Below are 19,860 nucleotides of genomic sequence, written 5' to 3' on the forward strand. Positions count from 1 at the left end.
ATGCTACCTCAGATTTGATTCCTCTCCTGTGACATGCTTGTTGTTGTCCCCATTTTTTCTCCACTACTTTTTTTAACCAAGAGGAGGAGGCTGTCTGAATGTCCAATCAGTAAGGAGATGGTTAAGGGTGGAACTTAATGAGATGTTGTAAAGAATTTAAAATGATAATTATCAAAAGTTATAAAGCAACAACTTATAAGTATTTATGTAAGGACACTAAGTTTAAAGTCAGAATTCAAAATTGTATCTCCATTATGAGGACAATGAAAACATGTAGATAAGAAATGGAAGAGATTACAAAGATGAGCAATGATGAATCACAGATATATCAGAATTGTAGATGAATTTTTCTTTAGTTCAGGTATGATGACTGGTTTAAATTTTCAAAGAGTATACTACTACTGGTACTTGCCTTTGGAACCATTTCACTGTGACAGTGAGGGTAGTCATCAGTGACGCTGCTGCAAGGGAGGCTGGCTGCTTTAATCACAGCTCTCCAACTCTGTAGACACAGCCTGATGATCGCCTTACGAGGCTCACCAGCTCTCTCCCTAATCTTAGGCACGGAGACTCGGAAAGAATTTATGGAGCAAGGAGATCGTGCTCAAATTATCCAATGCCTCTTTAAGTCTATTTTCACCCTTTCTTCATAAAAGAAAATTATAAGTGGTAAGCCAGCTATTAACCACTCAGTAGTGATAACATATTAGACATAAAGGCCAGATCTCCATTTTATATGCTACCTGACTTTTAGAAAAATTAAAAATTGTAGTTTCATTAAAAAGGGGATATAATTTGCAATTATCTTTTTAGTTTTTCATAGTAAAACAGAATATGAAAACCTCTCCCCAGTATACTGTTTCATCGTTTTCATTTCCCACCTGTTGGCTTCTCAGTAATATGATCTTATTTGTCAATTCATAATTACAGTTGTCCCCCTTTCTGATCTTCATAGTGTTTTCTTGATTTGTTTTAGCCACATAGAACACCACGGGTAGAAGAGAAAATCTGTGAGGTCATCTACAAGAGCAATTGCTATGCATTCACATCCTAACACTATGATTTTTAAGAGGAGTTTCTGAACTTCTCTAGGCTTCAATTTTTTCACCTGTAAACTGTGAACAATAATAGTTTTCATGGAAGATTCCTGATTACTTATAGCTTTAACATATGTCATTTAGGAAATGGACGGGAAAATTACAGCTTTGGTCATCTTTATATAATGAACATACACTGAAAGTGCAACTATACACACACACACACACAGTTAATTCATAACATATAACACAAACAAAAACATCAGTTTCTACAGATAATGGCTGAGCCATTTTTATGATGTAGTTTTAGACTGACAGTTGAAAAGCAATTTTTTTATTTTGAAAGTGTAACAAGGATAGCAATTATAATAACGTCTTTGTTTTCGGTGTTTAAAACATATGACTTGTTTTGATGATGAAATTGTTTTGTTTTGTCCTTTCATATTTTCTTTTGCCCTTCCTTTCATCTCTTATTTAGAGTCCCTTGCTTTTTTAAGGGCTAGAAAACCCTAATCATTCCTGCCATCACTTTAAGATTCTTGTAGGTTTTAAGATTTCTCATGTGCCAACTTGCAGAGTCTTCTTGCCCTTATCAAATTTATCACAATATGCCTCCTTCCCTTTTTCTAACTCAAGGGTCCAGCCCAAACTCTTTTCCCTGTTAATTCCTCCCAATCAGTTAATCACTTTCTTCTAAGATCTGCTGGATTCATAGAATCCTCAGTTTTTGGACAGGAAAAAGAAATGGCATAACATACTGAGTACCTTAGGATAAGACCAGAGCCTTCAAGAACAGCTGCATGAATTCTATCTTTCCCATAGTCAAACCAAGAACTGGGAACATCATCATTAGAAATTCCTATGCCTTCTATGTTCATCCAAAGGAGAAAATCATAGTGGCAACAAGTATCTCGTAAAAAAAGTAACTGCTTCCAACAGAGGTAATGCTGAATCTGTAAAGTCCTATGTGATTTCTTTCTTTTTTTTTTAAGATTTTATTTATTTGACAGAGAGAGAGACAGCCAGCGAGAGAGGGAACACAAGCAGGGGGAGTGGGAGAGGAAAGAGCAGGCTCCCAGCAGAGGAGCCTGATGTGGGGCTTGACCCCAGGACCCTGGAATCACGTCCTGAGCCCTGAGCTGAAGGCAGATGCTTAACGACTGAGCCACCCAGGCGCCCCAGTCCTATGTGATTTCTAACATTCTTGTCATATGAACAAAAATCTTGTCCTCATAGCAGTGCAGGTCCTTTGGAGAAGTAGCTATGGCTGAGGCTGGCTAAAAGCTCATTAGCTCACTATTCCCATTTACTCTTCCTGATGTTAAATTGGGAACGTGTTCTGGTCAATGGGAGGTGGGTCGAAGTGATGTACATAATCTCCAGGCCTATCCATAGAACCCCGTGGATAAAGTGGCCACATTCTCTCTTACTTTCCTGCAGTGACTGTGGGCAGCCATGAGTTTAAGATGATGCTATCACAAAATTGGAAAAGCCTGGATTCCTCAAGTTGCTATTTGAGAACTCCCAGGAAGAGCTCTTCAACCCTCACTGCAGTATGATACAATCAGGGAATTCATCTTTATTATATTAAACTATTGAGATTTCAGGGTTTATTTTTCAAATAAACATAGCATAAATACATATGCCATGTAGCTCAGCACAGCCTAAACACTGACTCATTTAGAAATAGAAGTCACTTCGTCCAAGAAAATCACAATATAATGTTTTTTTTTTTTCAGATGACATAGCTAATTTGTGATTCAGACAATTGTTTAGCAGAAGGCTTTTTTCCAACATGAAAAAAAAACATCTATAGAGGGTTTTGATAAAAAATTGAATCTAATCAAGTTCTTACTGTGTTACTTCTCTGCTTAGCATTTAAGGTCTTTCCCAACTGACCCATAAGTATGAGGTTTGAAAGAATTAAAAGCATGTAAGGTACCAGGCATGATGCTTGATAAAACACAGTCAGTAAACAAATACTATTTCCTTTCTCTTTTCTCTTTCTTTTATCGCAACGAGTTCTAGACTCTGAAGTGGACAGATACATGATGGGGTTTCGGGGGGAAAGAAGAAGAAGAGAAGGAAGAGAAAGAAGTAGAGAAATTGGTCTGAAGGTCAAAGACCTGGAGGAGAAAGTAAGAAGACCCCTTATCCTTGCCTTATTCTTACACTTCCCCTACCTTCTCCATTCAGGGCCCTACTTAGGAAGGAGTAGACCCGTTACTTTTTCTAGGAAGGAATTAATTTCAAATGACTGACTTTATGCTACCACACAAGTATGTATATCAACTATGAAGTGATCTCAAAAGATGGTGTAACATGAAAACCAGCCTATGATATCTGGATTAAACAAAATTAATTTTAAGATTGATATTAGCCATCAGTTTTCCTCTAGTCTCTACTTTGGCTGAAAAGTCTACTGTTCGCTTCAGCTTAAACGTAGTTTTCTTTTAATAAATTGGCATTAAAAATCATTAAATTTTAATCCATGGTTATAATTTTATCCAGTATAACTGATAGTTTATTTTAAGAACATATCTGTGATACCAACCTTGGTTTCTGTGATTTTCTTTTGGATTGCATCCATTGTGTAGGGAGCCTCCTTCCATGCTTCGAGCTTGGCTCTGGCCTGTCCCAACACCTGCTCAGCCTCTTCTTTTGCTTCCAGCCATTGTGTTGAATCCTTTAACATCTCATTCAACTGCTGCCTCCGGTTCTGAAGGTGTTCCTGTACTTCATCCCACTGACTCTGAATTCTTTCAACTGGAATAGAAGGAAAAATGAATATACAGGAGTAAATGCTAGCCTGGAGAAGACATTTGAAATTTAACCTTCAAAGATGATCTCACTTTTTATACCATTCATTAAAAAAAAAATGTTCATTGTGTTACAGCTAGGACAATGGACAATAGAATTCCTTACTTTTTCCAATGGCAAATGTGAGGTTAGGTTTCTTCCTCAAGGTGACCTAGAACATCAGCAGTGTATGTAAAAATTTAACTCTGTCTATTCTCAATCCCCAGAGCCAAATATGAGTAATCTTTTTGAAAGGTACTAGAGCAGAATGCCTGAATCCCCTTGCCCTTACCACCTGAGTGCCCAACAACCTGACTTCTGAGACTATTATTGGCAACTCATTCCTTGAAGGACTTGTGGTGCCACAAAGCATTTGTTCTGCCACCTAAGTGGCAGGCTAGATATACCGGGGAATCGATGATTCCTGCCACCTCACCTCCCAGGAGCAGCCTGTAAGCAAGGACTGATGGTACATATTGGGGTATGAATAGTTTTGCCCCCTTCATGCCAGGGATGATCACTGGGGAGCATTTATTTTACAAGGGTTCCGGAGCTCTCCTAGTGGGATGAAGCTCCAGTAGCCCACAGAAGTAACCTGCTTGAAAATGCACCGTCCCTTATTGACTCCCCTGCCTTCCTCACTCGCTCAATCCCCTACTGATGTTTCCCTCAAATCCCGAATAAACCATATGCTCTGGTCTTCTTCTGGAGCAACCCAAGAGTAGACGGGCCTACTAGAAATGCCTTGTAACAATATCTAAGAATTCATACTGGTTATATTCTGTAAGTAAGACAAGCTTATATTGAGGCCATTTTTTGGTATCACTGTGAGTCAGAGATGGAGATGCCCTATAAATTCTGCTCTGAAGTACTTTATTTTAGTATAATAAAAATAAAAATGACCACATTTTTTTTTTTCTTTTGAGGACCACATTATCTTTTCTTTAGGCTGATTTCATAAACTAGAAATAATATCCTGGAAAATAAGTAATAAAACCACTATCAACTTTATCCCTTAAGCAAAACCTGATAGACATTCTAGATTTTTCCCAAGGTTTCAATGAATACCATATATAATTGGTTACCAATTTTTCTCATATAGAACTCCTTGCCACTTCTCACATATTCCTCCTGCAAAGCTCTATCACTTCTTGCCTCCATGTCTGTAGTAGACTCTCTAGCCCCCTGTCTCAAGTCTCTGTTTTGTAATGCAACTTTCACACTACAGAGAGAGTAATAATTAATATAAATCTGATCGCCCCACTCCTTCATTTAAACCCTTCAGTGTCTCCCCACTGTCCTATGGAATATCTTAGCTTGACATACATTTTCCTCTGTGATCTGGCCTGGATAATCCGACAGATTTATTTATAAAGAAACAAATTACAACATAATCCAGGTGTAGGAAAATCACCAAAGATAATACAAGAAATTGGGCCTTGCAGCAGTGGAGCTGTGACTACATCTAGAACCAGGAAATCAGGGGAGGGAAAAGTGGCCAGAAGATGAGAATCACAAGGAGAGAAGCACATTAACTTTTTGCCAAGGGACACCATTGGCCTGAGGCAACTTCACCAGAAGGAACCAGGAGAATAAATACCCTGATCTCACTTTGTCCTCTCTCTCTTACCAGGTCTCCCTGGTGGGTAAACCAACTGGAAGTCAGAGGGCACGGGAGCCCGGTGATGACACATATCAACCCCTCAGAGGAGAGACCAAAGAAGAGAAGGGTGAAGAAGGGCTTTGGATAGACACATAAAATGTACACAGCACAGTCCTATAAAATCGTACCTCATGATATAAGTTTAGTCCTTCTTCATTAACTCTGTTGTTGCCCCCATAAAGTTTAAGAGAACTTAGGTGTTAAAGAAGTACTTGAGATTTTCTGCAAATACGCATGAGAGCTAGACAAATCCTAGAAGACTAGTGATTGTGACATGAAATCAAGAATCTGGAACCTAGAACAGGTAAAACCAGGTGAGTGGCACTCATCATAAACAACTGTTTTTATTGGATTCATTTCTGTTTGGGGGTTTCCTTGGTGTTCCGAAACCAGTCAGCATAGTATATTCCAACTTGGGTTAACACGTGAACCTCTGTTTAAATGTCAGTTTCTCTCTGTAATCTTTGAGCACCCTTCTTTTTTGCTTGTTTGTTTCATTGTTGTTGTTGCCCCACAAGGTAGTGCGACACCTAACATAGGTGAGATTTACAGTTATTAATTAGTCTTCTATTTAATCTTTACTTTACAAAATTAATAGTGCAAATGCTATTATAAGGAAGCTGTTTAAAATAGACCTTTACGTATTCTGAAATAATTCTCCATCAGTCATAGAAATAACTGATATTCCAATTACAAGCCATTTTTTCAACTTAACATGGCTGGCTACTTTATTATGCATAGTTGGCACCTTCTTTTTCTTAGCCTATTTTTATATACTATATATATATGAAAACAATAAAATTGGCTTTCCCTAAAAAGTCTCTGATTCCAATTTGTTTTTGCATTAATCAGCCTTGATTAGTGACATTTTATTATGCCAGCAAACTTTTTAAAATGCCTAGTATTTTTTTTACAGATTTATTTATTTATTTGACAGAGATAGAGACAGCCAGCGAGAGAGGGAACACAAGCAAGGGGAGTGGGAGAGGAAGAAGCAGGCTCCCAGTGGAGGAGCCTGACGTGGGGCTCGATCCCAGAACGCCAGGATCACTCCCTGAGCCGAAGGCAGACGCTTAACGACTGAGCCACCCAGGCGCCCCTAAAATGCCTAGTATTTTTGATAAAAATATGGTAAGCCATTTGCATTCATTCCAGTGAACACTTCATACATCTTATAGTTCATTTCAATAGAGTAGACATAATCTTTATATTTAAAAAGGCCATCGTAGGAGAAAAAAATTAAGATAGTTCTTCCTATTGTGTGGGTATGTATCTCCTCATTGTGGCAAAAGGAGGAAACTTTCACAGCCCAGATCATTATTTCAGACAAATATACCATTTGAATGCTTGTTCAGGCACAACAATAAAAGTTTTCATCCCAAAGGGGTCATGTATATGTCACGTAGCAAGGCAAACTGTTTCATTGGTGTACACATCGCACTGAGGGCGTGCTTTCTCATCCTTGACCTTCAGCTGTACATGACCGTCAGATAATACTTAACTAAATAAAATTACAGGCTAGACTCACTCAACAATCCATCTACCCCTCCACGCACCCCTACCCATCAATCCATTCATCTAGCCTGATAGTCACCATTTTATTTACCATCTACTAGATACCAGGCATTATGCTAAGCTGTGGGGAAACAAAGGAATCAAGACAGATTCCCTGGCTTCTGGTTGGTGCCTGTTAGATAAAGCTGTTATTCACTATCTACCCAAAGAATAAAGGATGAACAGTTCCAGGGAAAAGATAACGAGTTCAATCTTGGACCTACTCAGTCAGAGGTTTTGAGGATCATCTACGTCACAATATCATTTTAATCATGTGGACTGCAGGTGCGATGGCATAGCCATGTATTCGGGGGGAGAGAGAGATCTTGGCTTGGAAATTACTACAGAGAAGTAATGAAGACCTCAGTGTGAATGCATTTTCACTGACACGGTATGTAGATTGACTAGAACACAGGGGTAAAGATCAAGTCCTCGAATATATAACACATAAAGACAGAATGAAGCAAAAGTAGCCAATAATATGAATGAATGAATGAATGAATGAATGGCTAGAGAGGTAGGAGGAATGCCTGGAAAGTGTACTTTCACAAAAACATGGACAAGAAAGTATTGCAAAAACCCAAACGTGGTCAACACTTTTAAAAGCCATAAATGTCATGCCAGATAATAAAAATCATAATAATTAACATTCATTTGAATACCTACACCGCTTAAAGCACCGTTTTAAGTTCTGTATGAGTGTTAACTCATTTCATCGTCATGATGATCTTATGAGGTAGGTATCATTGTTTATGCTGCTGCTGCTGCTGTTGCTACTTCTCCTCGTTGAACCGAGGAAGAAAGACTGCATTAAAGAATTGACATAAGGTCATACAGACAGTGAGTGGGAGAGCCAACACTTGGACCCAAATAGTCAGACTCCCCAAAGCCCATGCCAGAAGTATCCACTGGCTTTGACCACATGGAATTCACTCAGGACCATACAGAAAACAATTTCAGTGGAGCGGTGGAAATCTTACTGTAAGGGATTGACAAATGAATCAGCCAATGATAAATGGAGTTGGAAGATAATTACCCTTTGTGGGTAACAACTGTGAGGTGCATTTTTCACTGTCTCCCAGAGTTCACTCATTGGAGTTGAACTCAAGTTGCCCACAGCAATAACCTGCTTGATAATTGGCTCAATTGTTGGCTTCTTTCCCTGGTTTGTTGTGTCAGTGTCTTACTGGCACTTCATGGGATCACCTTACAAGTAAAACACTTTCACTCAAGTCACTGTTTCAAGGTCATCTTCTGGGGGAAGCTAGTCAAAGTTAGAATTTTATTCATTAAAAAAAAAAAAACCTTAATGCACAGCCCAGTGCTTGGTGCCTGGTATACTTTCAATAACTGTCTGTCAAATGAATTGTACGTGAAGACTATTTTAATTATCCATGCTTCCTTTTTATAGTGATGTAAAAATGCCACTTCCAAAGTTAACCCTTGCTCAGGACCTGGAGTCTTTCTTCTTTAAAAGGAGTCACTGTCTCTACTGCACTGTAAGTTTACATAAGTTGAATACTGGTTTAAGAATTATGCTCATCGTCACTCATCATCAGGGAAATGCAAATCAAAACTACCATGAGATAGCACCTCACACCTGTCAGAATGGCTAAAATCAACAACACAAGAAACAACAGGTATTGGTGAGGATACAGAGAAAAAGGAACCTTCATGCAGTGTTGGTGGGAATGCAAAGTGATGCAGCCACTCTGGAAAACAGTGTGGAGGTTCCTCAAAAAGTTAAAATTAGAACTCCCTTATGACCCAGCTGGGTATTTACCCAAAGGATACAGAAACACTAATTAAAAGGGATACATGCACCCCTATGTTTATAGCAGCATTCTTTATAATAGCCGAACTATGGAAGCAGCCCAAGTGCCCATTGACTGATGAATGGCTAAAGAAGAGGTGGTATATATACAATGGAATATCACTCAGCCATAAAAAAGAATGAAATCTTGCCATTTGCAATGACATGGATGGATCTAGAGAGTATAATGCTAAATGAAATAAGTCAGTCAGAGAAAGACAAATACCATAAGATTCTACTCATAAGTGGAATTTAAGGAACAGAAAAAAAAAAAACAAGCAAAGGGAAAAAATGAGAGACAGAGAAAGCAAGAAACAGACTCTTAATTAGAAAGAACAATCTGATAGTTACTGGAGGGGAAGGGGCGGGGGGGATGGGTGAAACAGGTAATGGGGATTCAGGAGTGCACTTGTGATGAACACTGGGTGATGTACGGAAATGTTGAATCACTATATTGTACACCTGAAACTAATATAACACTGTATGCTAACTAACTGGAATTAAAATAAAAACTTTAAAAAAGAATTGCATATTTCCCTCTCATTCTTCAGGATCTCTATTTTAAGCAAACAAATATTTTCTGGGCATCCTTTGTTTCTGATTTAATGCCTCTGCACCAACCATATTTTTTAGTATAGAACATCTTCAATATCATATTTACTAGTAGAATATTCTCATCTGATAAAAAAATCCATAAATTAAAAGGTATGTTGGTCTGCGAAGGGGATTCTTGTGAGTCAAAAAGAATCAATGATCTTTCTTTAATATTTTTAAAATAAACTGTAGATCAGAGAGAATCTGTTGGAATGTCTTTTTGCCGCACACTGTCTTTTTAATTAAATCTGAGATGGCATAATATAGAAGAGAATATGTATATTTCAGATAAGGATATTTTTATGGGCATTTTCAAATTTTAAAACATACTGAGCTTCAGAGGCTAATAACAACAATAAAGTATCATATTGTTATTAACAAAAGTACAAGGAGAGGAATACGAGAAAGACAGTAAACACATGTATTGACCCTTGTGAAATAAATTCCCATATGTGAGAATCCATTTTGCAGAACAGAAATTATAGAGAGATTACTTCCTTTACAAAAGGATTCACCATAAGATTTCTTTAAATAGCCAACTTGTTAGATATATTTAAAATATTATTTGACTGATATTCCATTCCCAGGTATACATCCAAAACAAATGCATACATGTATTCGCCAAAAGACATGTACTAAATTGGAAGCTTCCCCTAACTGGAATCTACCCGAATTCCCCTCTACCGGAAAATGCCTAAATACACTGTGGTATATTAGCACACTATCCAGCAACAAGAATAAAATATCTACAACTTATGCAATAGTGTGTATTAATCTCACAAACATAATGTTGAGGGAAAGAAGCCAGCCAAAAACAAGGGCATACTGTTTTATTTCAGTTATATAATGTATAAAAAGAGGAAAAAGTAGGATGACTGTAGAAGGCAGGATAATGGTTATCCTTGTGGGACTGGTAGTCACTGAAAGAGACGTGCCGGACGCTGCATTAGTCCTGGATATTATTCTGTTTCTTGATTTGATGGCTGTTTACACAGTCGTATTTAGTTTGTGCAAACTCACCAAGCTAAACATTTCTAGCATGTGCATTTTCCCTTATGTATATTGTACTTCAATAAAAATTTAACGAAGTATGATTTGACTTGTAAAATGTATTGTGCATACAACGTTGGAGAATTCGTCTTTTCGAAAGGGTTGCAACCTGTGAAATATGCATCACTGGCAGATATGAATGATAATAAGAGATGCACTGGTTTTGCTGAGGATAGAATACAATTTAGGTCTGAGACTGGTGTGATAAAGAACATCTCAGAAATACTCATTGGGGGCGCCTGGGTGGCGCGGTCGTTAACCGTCTGCCTTCGGCTCAGGGCGTGGTCCTGGCGTTCTGGGATCGAGCCCCACATCAGGCTTCTCCGCTAGGAGCCTGCTTCTTCCTCTCCCACTCCCCCTGCTTGTGTTCCCTCTCTCGCTGGCTGTCTCTGTCAAATAAATAAATAAAATCTTAAAAAAAAAATACTCATTGGCCAGTGAACAAGACTAGACTCACAGAAACAAATCAGCACATGGAGACTAATGAAGCAGTTATTAGGTTATTTAACAACAGAAACAAAGTACCCCAATTGACTGTTGTAGCTGTTCTAAGAGCAGACCCTGCAGACGCATATAGAAAAGAAAAGTTAAGAAGTATGATATATATTCCATTTTGTCAAGGAATGAAAGTAAACATAAAATCTGCAGATCATCAGAGAGAAGCTGTTACTTTGGAACTGGGCCATTGTGGTTGTTGGACATCATATGGACTTGCTAATCATCCATGCCTGGGCCAACAATTCAAACTACAGAATTTCACCACACTTGCAATGCTGCACCCAGGATATTATTGATAGACCAAAGATATATTACGGCAGCGTACTTGGTCACTAGAGCCCACACTGTTAGATTTACATTTATACCCGATTCATCTGACGTGCAGAAGTGAAATAATAATAAAATATATGCATATAAACTCAGACAATCTGTGCATGTTGATAATTGAAGAGCTACCCAAATGTGTGCATTTCCCCTTTCAGAGGGCCATCATGGAAAGCTTCTCAACTGATTTGTCCAGTAAGTAGATGCTGGATAATGAAGGGAAATAAATAACCAATGCTAAGACTCAGGATGACAGACTGGGACTCAGCATGTATCCTGATTTACAGATCTCTAGAAGTGTCAAATTGGAAACTCAGCAATCATGTCAAGAACCACAATACTGCAGAGAAAGAAACAGTTCAGTTGATTGAGTACTAACCAATCTTTCACTTCATGCTTTTAAGCTAGCTCTGTTTGATTATCGATATACGTTCTTGACTGATATAAATTCCCACAACATCTCTCCTAGGGAAAAATGTTATTTACAAAAACGAAATGATTGCCTTTTTGAATATACATTGCTACAGAACAAAGAAAAGCTCTGTTGCAATTTCTGCACTGAATTTATAGTTTGAGAATTAAAAGTTACTGTGACTAAGTTTTAGAAAGACGCCTTGACTAGCAGTTAGTAACGGCTTATAGCCCTAGATTTGTGATTAAATTTAATTTGCAAAAGTTGCTTCACTACAACTTCAATTTCCTTAACTGCAAAACTGAAATAATGATGGTTGTACAACCAAAGAATTGTTGTGAAGATAAAATTCAACAATGAATAAGAGCGTAGAGGACCATACCGAAGCCAGGTGTTACTGCTTCTCTGTACAAAGACCAATGGATTATAGTCGTCAGGGAACATTTGTGATCTGCTAGGTGGAGCACACTGTGGACCTCAATGATTCCATAGGGTACTTAAATAATCCAGGTGGAAATTACCAAGCTGGAAGAGTGAATTTGCAGGCAAATGGATCACAAATGGGTAAAGAATGGCAGATATTTAACTATGGGCAACTGTAAGGAAAATGATTCCAACTGGAATTAAGATAATGAGTTGTGATAGTTAAAGATGGGAAAGAGATGTGGGAATCACAACAGACTGTTCCCTGAGGCTAAAATAGTCAACAAAATGTTGGGGTGATCACAAAGGGAACTAAAAGAAGAAAAGAAAGAAACCACCATTATCCTAGTCCTGTACAAAGTTAGGGTACATCTCTGCCTTGAGGAATGTGAGCATATCTTAAAATTTGATATTCAAAGACTTATAAGAAACCAAGGTAAGTGAAAATAATAATAATAACCAAAATTATAGGGTATATTAAGACTTGTTTCATGTACTTCCCAAGGCATTTAAACATGGTTCTCTAGAAGACTTATTTATAGTTAAGCTCTGCAAAGAGGAATCTCAACTTAAACCCACTAAGAAGAGGGAGAAACAAATATACTAACCATGAAGTCAAATGTAACTAGTGTGAATGGACACTTGCTGTATTTAGGAACAGGACATGAGGAATGTGGCTGCTATGTAAACACAGAAAAAAATGTCATTTCAGACCGAAAAGCTGAAAAGGGAAGGGAGTTATAGGCACATGATTAAATCCTAGCCACTATGACTAATTTGAATATCTGCTCCTTTTCTAAATCCTAAAAAGCTAGAATTCAGAAACAGCCAAACATTACGTTTAAAGTCATGGAAGACAGACCTAGAATAAACAACCACGTTAAAAATATTTTATAATATTAGTCTAACGTTTGAGGTTAGTTTGAACATGGCAAAGATCAGTAACTTAATGCTATTTCACAACGTTTACTCTCTGTAAAATGAGGATAAACAAGAAGATTAATAATCTATAAAGATTCAGGAAATAATAAACACAAAGCACTGAGCAGCATGTCTGGCTCTTGCTTTCTATTATAGGGGTGAAGATAGACAACCACGTACTTCCATAACACCAGTGAAGTTCTCAAATCTTGAGACACAAAGCAAAAGCGAGCAGACTGGATGATCCCTGAGGTTCTTACCAGCTCTAAAAGTCTGGGAAATACATGTTTCCTGATGTTTCTCTCAGAGCTAGAGGCTCACCTTACAAGGCTAATGGGAAGAACTCAGTCAGCTCAGTGAGTGAATGAGCAAAAAGAATATCAACAGCCACATATCATTCCTCTGGATGGACCATTGGTATGATTCAGCTTGACAATCTTAAATTCAGTCATGTTAAAATTCAGTTAAAAAAAACTTAAGCCAACCTAAAAAAAAAAAAAGGTTCCTTTCTTTTGAAGAAAAAAATTTTAAGTGAGGTAAAACTGACATACAACATTATATTAGTTTCAGGTGTACAACATAGTAATTCAATATTTGTATATATTGAGAAATGATCACATTAATAAGTCTAGTTAACAACCAAAAGTTCTTTCCTTTCTGGGGTGATAGTATTTTTCTGTATCTTGATAGAGGCATACGTCACACTAGTGTATCCACCATTCATCAAAACTCACTGAAGGGGACACATAAGACTTGTGCATTTGACTATGCAAATTTTGCCACAAGCAAGCAAACAACTGTAAATGAATACTGAGCTCTAATTAATGATACACATGTTGAAGTGTTTAGGGGTAAAGGGTACCGATGTCTCCAAACTTTGAAATGTATTAAAAAAATGGGGGGGGGACTGATGGGAGGATAAAGGGATGAAGTGGGACACTAGAATCTAGATGGTGAGTTCATGGGTATTCAGTGTAGAGTTCCTTCAGCTTTTCTGTGCATTTGAATTTTTCAGAATAAAATGTTAGATAAGATGCTCCCTCACAGCAAGCACGAAGCAGCATATTTTTCAGGCAGCTTTCTAAGTCACTAAGACCACTTTCCAATTAAGAAAAAAATACCATCTGTGGAATACGTAAGTCTAAAAGATAGTAAACAGCATTTTTACGAGTGGAAATGATGAAACATTTTGCTGAAAGTCACACCCAATGTATATGGTGAGGAGCTGCAAGTGGAATTCCGGCAGCTCTCTTAATTTCATAATCCACAGACTGTCAGAGACCATATTACCTCATTTAAAGTATGCTGAATATTCTAACGGAGAAAAGGAGTCCTCTGAAAAAGCTCATTTTCCTGTTGTAGTTATTAACCATAGGTAAATGCATGCTGGTGCCCACTCTGCAAGATGAGTTAGGGTCAAAGGAGGCTTGCATTTTTGCTACCAGTTGGAGAGTCACAGATTATGTGAATATACCATCATCCAGTCATAACGAAACATGTAAGCTATTTTATTAATTTCAAAGGCAGACGATGAAATGTGATATTATTTGATCATTAAAATGAATTTCAAAAATGGTTTCCTTTGGCAGGAAGAAAGCCTGACGTTGGGGGGAAAAGCTTGATCAACAGTTATGCAAAAATACTTCAATGTAAGAAACAACAAATGTTGGAGAGGATGTGGAGAAAGGGGATCCCTCTCACACTGTTGGTGGGAATGCAAGTTGGTACAGCCACTCTGGAAAACAGTGTGGAGGTCCCTTAAAAAGTTAAAAATTGAGCTACCCTATGATCCAGCCATAGCTCTACTGGGTATTTACCCCAAAAATACAGATGTAGTGAAGAGAAGGGCCCTATGCACCCCAATGTTCATAGCAGCATTGTCCACAATAGCTAAATTGTGGAAGGAGCCGAGATGCCCTTCAACAGATGACTGGATTAAGAAGATGTGCTCCATATATATGATGGAATATTACTCAGCCATCAGAAAGAACGATTACCCAACATTTGCAGCAACATGGACGGGACTGGAGGAGATTATGCTGAGTGAAAGAAGTCAAGCAGAGAAAGGCAATTATCATATGATTTCACTCATTTATGGAACATAAGAAATAGCAGGGAGATCGGTAGGAGAAGGAAGGGAAGAATGCAGGGGGGTAAACAGAAGGGGGAATGAACTGTGAGAGACTATGGACTCTGGGAAACAAACTGAGGGCTTCAGAGGGGAGGGGGGTGGGGATTGGGATAGGCCGGTGATGGGTATTAAGGAGGGCACGTATTGCATGGAGCACTGGGTGTTATACGCAAGTAATGAATCATGGAACATTACATCAAAAACTGGGGATGTACTGTATGGTGACTAACATAATAAAAAATTATTATAAAAAAATACTTCAGTGTATAATCCTAGGTCACTCAGAAGAAATGGAAAAGAACTATCCAGGTGTGATATGACACAATATATCACTGGATGATCCATCTGTCCCACTGGCCTCCGCCGTCAACTAATTAAGTGCCAAATGTAGCAAATAAAGTACTAACAACTCAAAAGGGTTCAGCAAGAGTTCACTAAAGTGGAGTAAAGGGGACCATTACAATTCCAGCACCGCGGATTTATTACCGTGTCACTGGCATGCACACAGCCAAACCCATTCATCACTGTACATTTTCACATCAAAATTGATGCATTTGTTGGAATGCGAAATTTTCAAAGAGATGTAGACTAAAAAAGGCATTTTTTTCTCCCTGAACACACACTGAATTTCATCCCTACACCTTGTCACTCAAACTTGTATTTGACAAGTGCAGAAAATGCAAGTTATACTTGAGAAGCAAAGAGGGCGCTCTTTACAAGCACACTCCACAGTGTAGCCATTCAAGTTCAGGAATAAAAATAAATATAAAACAATTCCTTGAAAAAACAATGGGCTACGAAGCAAACCACCAGACCCCATCTACTGGAGGAGTATTCTGTATTTCTCGTCTTCCTTATGTCCTTCCCTACAGGTGTAGGTGTCTCTCTCCTCCCCATGCCTAATTCCCCCCCTGTACTCAGTCTGCCAATTTCTTCTGGCTCCTGAAAGAAGTGATTCCACTTTTTACCCACCCCATATCTTCAACCTCAGTCCAGAACCTCATCTAAAAAGAAAACAACAAACAGATGGGTTTTGCTTTTGGGCCCAACACCACATCTGGCCAACCTGATGTCGTCTTTCCTCATAGAAGAATGGTTTATGCCAGCACTCCGGAAGGGATGGCCTGCGTACCAGCAGTATCCACATCACCTGGCAGCTTGCGAGAAATGCAGTATCTGGGGCCCCACCCGAAACCTAACTGATCAGATTCTACACGTTTAAACCAGATTCCAGGGGTGACTTGTGTGCACATTAAAGTTTGCGAAGCGCTAGTCAATATGCACTATTTCCACGTTCACACCTCCGGTTCCTTTCTTAGTCACTACATTTTGACTATTGCTACCACAATTGTAGATAATAGCTGAAATGGAAACAGCCCTTGAAATTGTTGTAGATAATAGCTATGACATTCAAGTCACTACCGCGCTAGAGATTCTGAGGTATTTATTTTGGCAGACCTCCCTTCAGTACTTGCCCTCATTGATAAGCCCTCCTTGAAACCTTCTTTCCATCCACATGGCATGGAATTTACTCTACCTTTCTGGCCGCTCCTCAGCCTCCTCAGCTCATCTCTTAAATGTCGCTGTTCCCTATGAGTCTTTTTTTTTTTTTTTTTGAGTCTTTTCTTCTCACTTGATGTTTTCTCTCCCTGGTGAGTTCATCGACTTATATCGCTTCATTTACTACCTTTACAATGATCATAGTCAAATCTGTTTTAACCTAAGAACTCTCTCCCAAACTCCATATCCACAGAGTCAAACATCTCCTAAATCCCTTTTAAACATTCAGTGTATCCAAAACTTGATCACATCATCTTCACCCTTCTCCCCTAATCACTGACACACATCTGTTCCTCTACCTAGTCATTCGAAGAGAAACATACAAATCATCCCTGATTTCTCTTTCTTCCGTATCCTTTAACCAAGATACCAAGTCATTCATTCAACCTCCGTAATCATTCTTCTAACCTCTCTATCATCCAGCTGTCGCTTCCCTAGACTGTTTTAATTAAAAGCCTCCTGATGCTCTCTCTTATTTACTGAATCATAACTTTGCGCAATTGAATCAACTGGGATGCTTTGAAAAATACCAATGTCTGTGCCCTGGTCCCAAAGCTTTTTCTGTCATTGGCTTGGGGTGAAGTCCAGGCACTGGCATTTTTAAAAAGCCCCCAGTGCCTTTAGTGATTCTGATGTGCAGCTAGGACTGAAAAGCACTGCTCCAACACTGGCCTTTTGCCCTCCCTGTTTATCTTCAGCACTTTGGTCAGAGAAGGCTTTTGAAAAATCGGAGTCTGACATCACGTATTAAATTGCCTTAATGTCACCCTTTCACTGCTCTCAGAATACAGTCCAAATTCCTTACCTGACTTGTAAGACCTTTCCCAGCTTCTTGACTTCTACCGCCTGCTGTGAACCTTAGAATCCAGCTTTACAGCCACAAATGAGTCTGCTACATGTGTGATGTGACCCACATCTGGGCACAGATTGTTCTCCACCCTTGTCCACTCTATAGAACTTGGCTCAGAAGCCACTATCATTGGTTGTTTTTTCCTGACTGTTCTCTTCTGCCCCACCAAGCCTTGTTTCATGGGTTTGAACACAGCGATTACACTATCTGGCAATTATCTGTTCTTTTGTCTGTCTTACCTACTGCAAGGTGCTGATTTTAGGAGAGGAAATGTATTTTTAAATTCAGGAGCCAGCCCACATTTGGCACGTAGGAAGGTATAAAGAAACGTGTGGAAAGGGCAAACACAACTCTTATATCATAAATGAGAATTTCTGTGCCACTGCAAAAACAAAATTGTCACCAACATATAAACAAAAAGTACATACATTTAGGCAATATTATGAAGGTAAAGTCCATGCTCAAAGTTTTTCAGACTTTGTGAGAGTGACACTTCTGTATGTAGGGAAAAGAGGAACTGAATTATTGAAGTATAGTCTCAGTTGATCTCTTTCAAACACTTCTCCAGAAAAGCAAAATGTAACATCAAAAATAAATAAAGATCACTCGATTCTGGTTCATTTAACATATGTCCTGTTATTAAATACAGGATCAGTGATTATAAAATACTTTTCAGACTAAAGTAGTTGTAGTAGTATAGACTGAAAGACCAAAAATAAAAGTGCAGGAAGACTCAAATTGCCCTTCCCAGGCCTCATTTCGAGATTATCTTTGCTTATTTAAACCTTGGCAACTCGTAAATGTTACAGTAAATAATGTGAAATACGGGGGAGATGAAAAGTAACTCTTTCTATTCTAACGATCCCAATTCAAATGACAAAATAGTTTCACACAAAATATGTAAATTGGCTTTGGACATTAGAATGGCAACTCCTAAAATGGTAGAGCAGCTCCTAAAATGAAATGCTCGAGTTTATAAGAAACAACAACAACAAAATCTGTATATGACCCCCACTATTTCCATTTACCTCTGGGTAAATCATAACTATACATCCGGAGAAGAAAGACCCAAGAGAGAGACAATACCTTGGTGAAACATATGGCTAAGAAATACAGGAACAGAATAGTGTAATTGCCTTAATTTTAGAAGGAAATCTTCTTAAATAGAATTTCTGCAGTAAAAGAAGAAATAGAGGAATTTTAAATGAGGTAATCTATGTGAAAAGTGCTTTATAAACCACAAAGTTGTCAGCAAACATAAGGTACTATTATTATTTTCTTTAAAATGAGATATAAGCAGAGCACTGTGCCTATACTATTCACAGCAAAGAAACATAATCCTTTAAAAACATATAAAATGGATGCCTTTTAACAAAAATAAAAAGAAAGGCACACACACATTGCCAGAACTGGATATTGTACAAGATTATACTTTTGTTCTGATACGTTCTTATAAAGAGCCATTTGATTGTATGATGTGAATTTATTTTTGTAGATTTATTCATTTCTTTATCCCTTTGTCTATCCATTCATTCATTACAAACTTTTTCTTCATAATCTATTATGTGCTTGAGATTGAGTTAGCATGTATTCAAAACCAAAGCTGCATAAAGGAGTCATAAACATTTTATAAGTAAACTGCCTAATTCAGCATTCACATGCATTTGGAATCTGTGTCTTTATGACAGAATTCACTTATTTGAATGCATCATCCATTAGGAAGAAAAGCTAAAGAGGGGATTTTCATAGCTCCCTCTGGCCTTATGAATTATGGTAACGATTCTGGTCTTTAGTCTCCGTGCAGTGGGAATCCACTGAAAGGCTGCATGCAGGGAAGTGACACATCTGATCTGGGTGTGAAAAGATTAGTCAGACTGTCAATTAGAGAATAGATTGGGGGAGGGGCAGGAAAAGATGCAGAAAAATAGAGCAACAAGCTAGGACAGGTGTCCAGGCACAGCCTGATGGTCATTGGTAGACTGAAAGATAAGAACAAATTAGTAAAATATTTAGAAGATTAAACGTAGACGACTTTGCCTAAACTCTTCCCTCTGCATAGAATGCATTGCCTGGTACGTGATAGACACTTCATGAATACTTTTGAGGGGAAATGAATGGGATTATTAACCTCACAATTCTTTCATGGGGTCTCAGAAGATCTGACCCTGTTATGGAATGACTCCCCCCTCCTCCCCCCCAGAAAACGATGGAACTAATAGACTGTAACCACG

At 38.3% G+C, this 19,860-nt stretch overlaps 1 protein-coding gene across 18 annotated transcripts in view; it reads right to left on the minus strand.

Annotated features, from left to right (window-relative positions):
* The window catches only part of DMD (dystrophin), a 2,358,181-nt gene that overhangs the window by 526,280 nt on the left and 1,812,041 nt on the right, over positions 1-19,860 (minus strand). For all 18 annotated transcript variants that reach the window (XM_057310259.1, XM_057309646.1, XM_048213297.2 and 15 more), the window contains one exon: positions 3,592-3,803. In XM_057310259.1, coding sequence (XP_057166242.1) covers positions 3,592-3,803 — 212 coding nt within the window. The remainder of the gene's footprint in view (positions 1-3,591; positions 3,804-19,860) is intronic.

This window comes from Ursus arctos, chromosome X (assembly GCF_023065955.2).
Source record: "Ursus arctos isolate Adak ecotype North America chromosome X, UrsArc2.0, whole genome shotgun sequence".
In the NCBI taxonomy this organism is placed as follows: Eukaryota; Metazoa; Chordata; class Mammalia; order Carnivora; family Ursidae; genus Ursus; species Ursus arctos.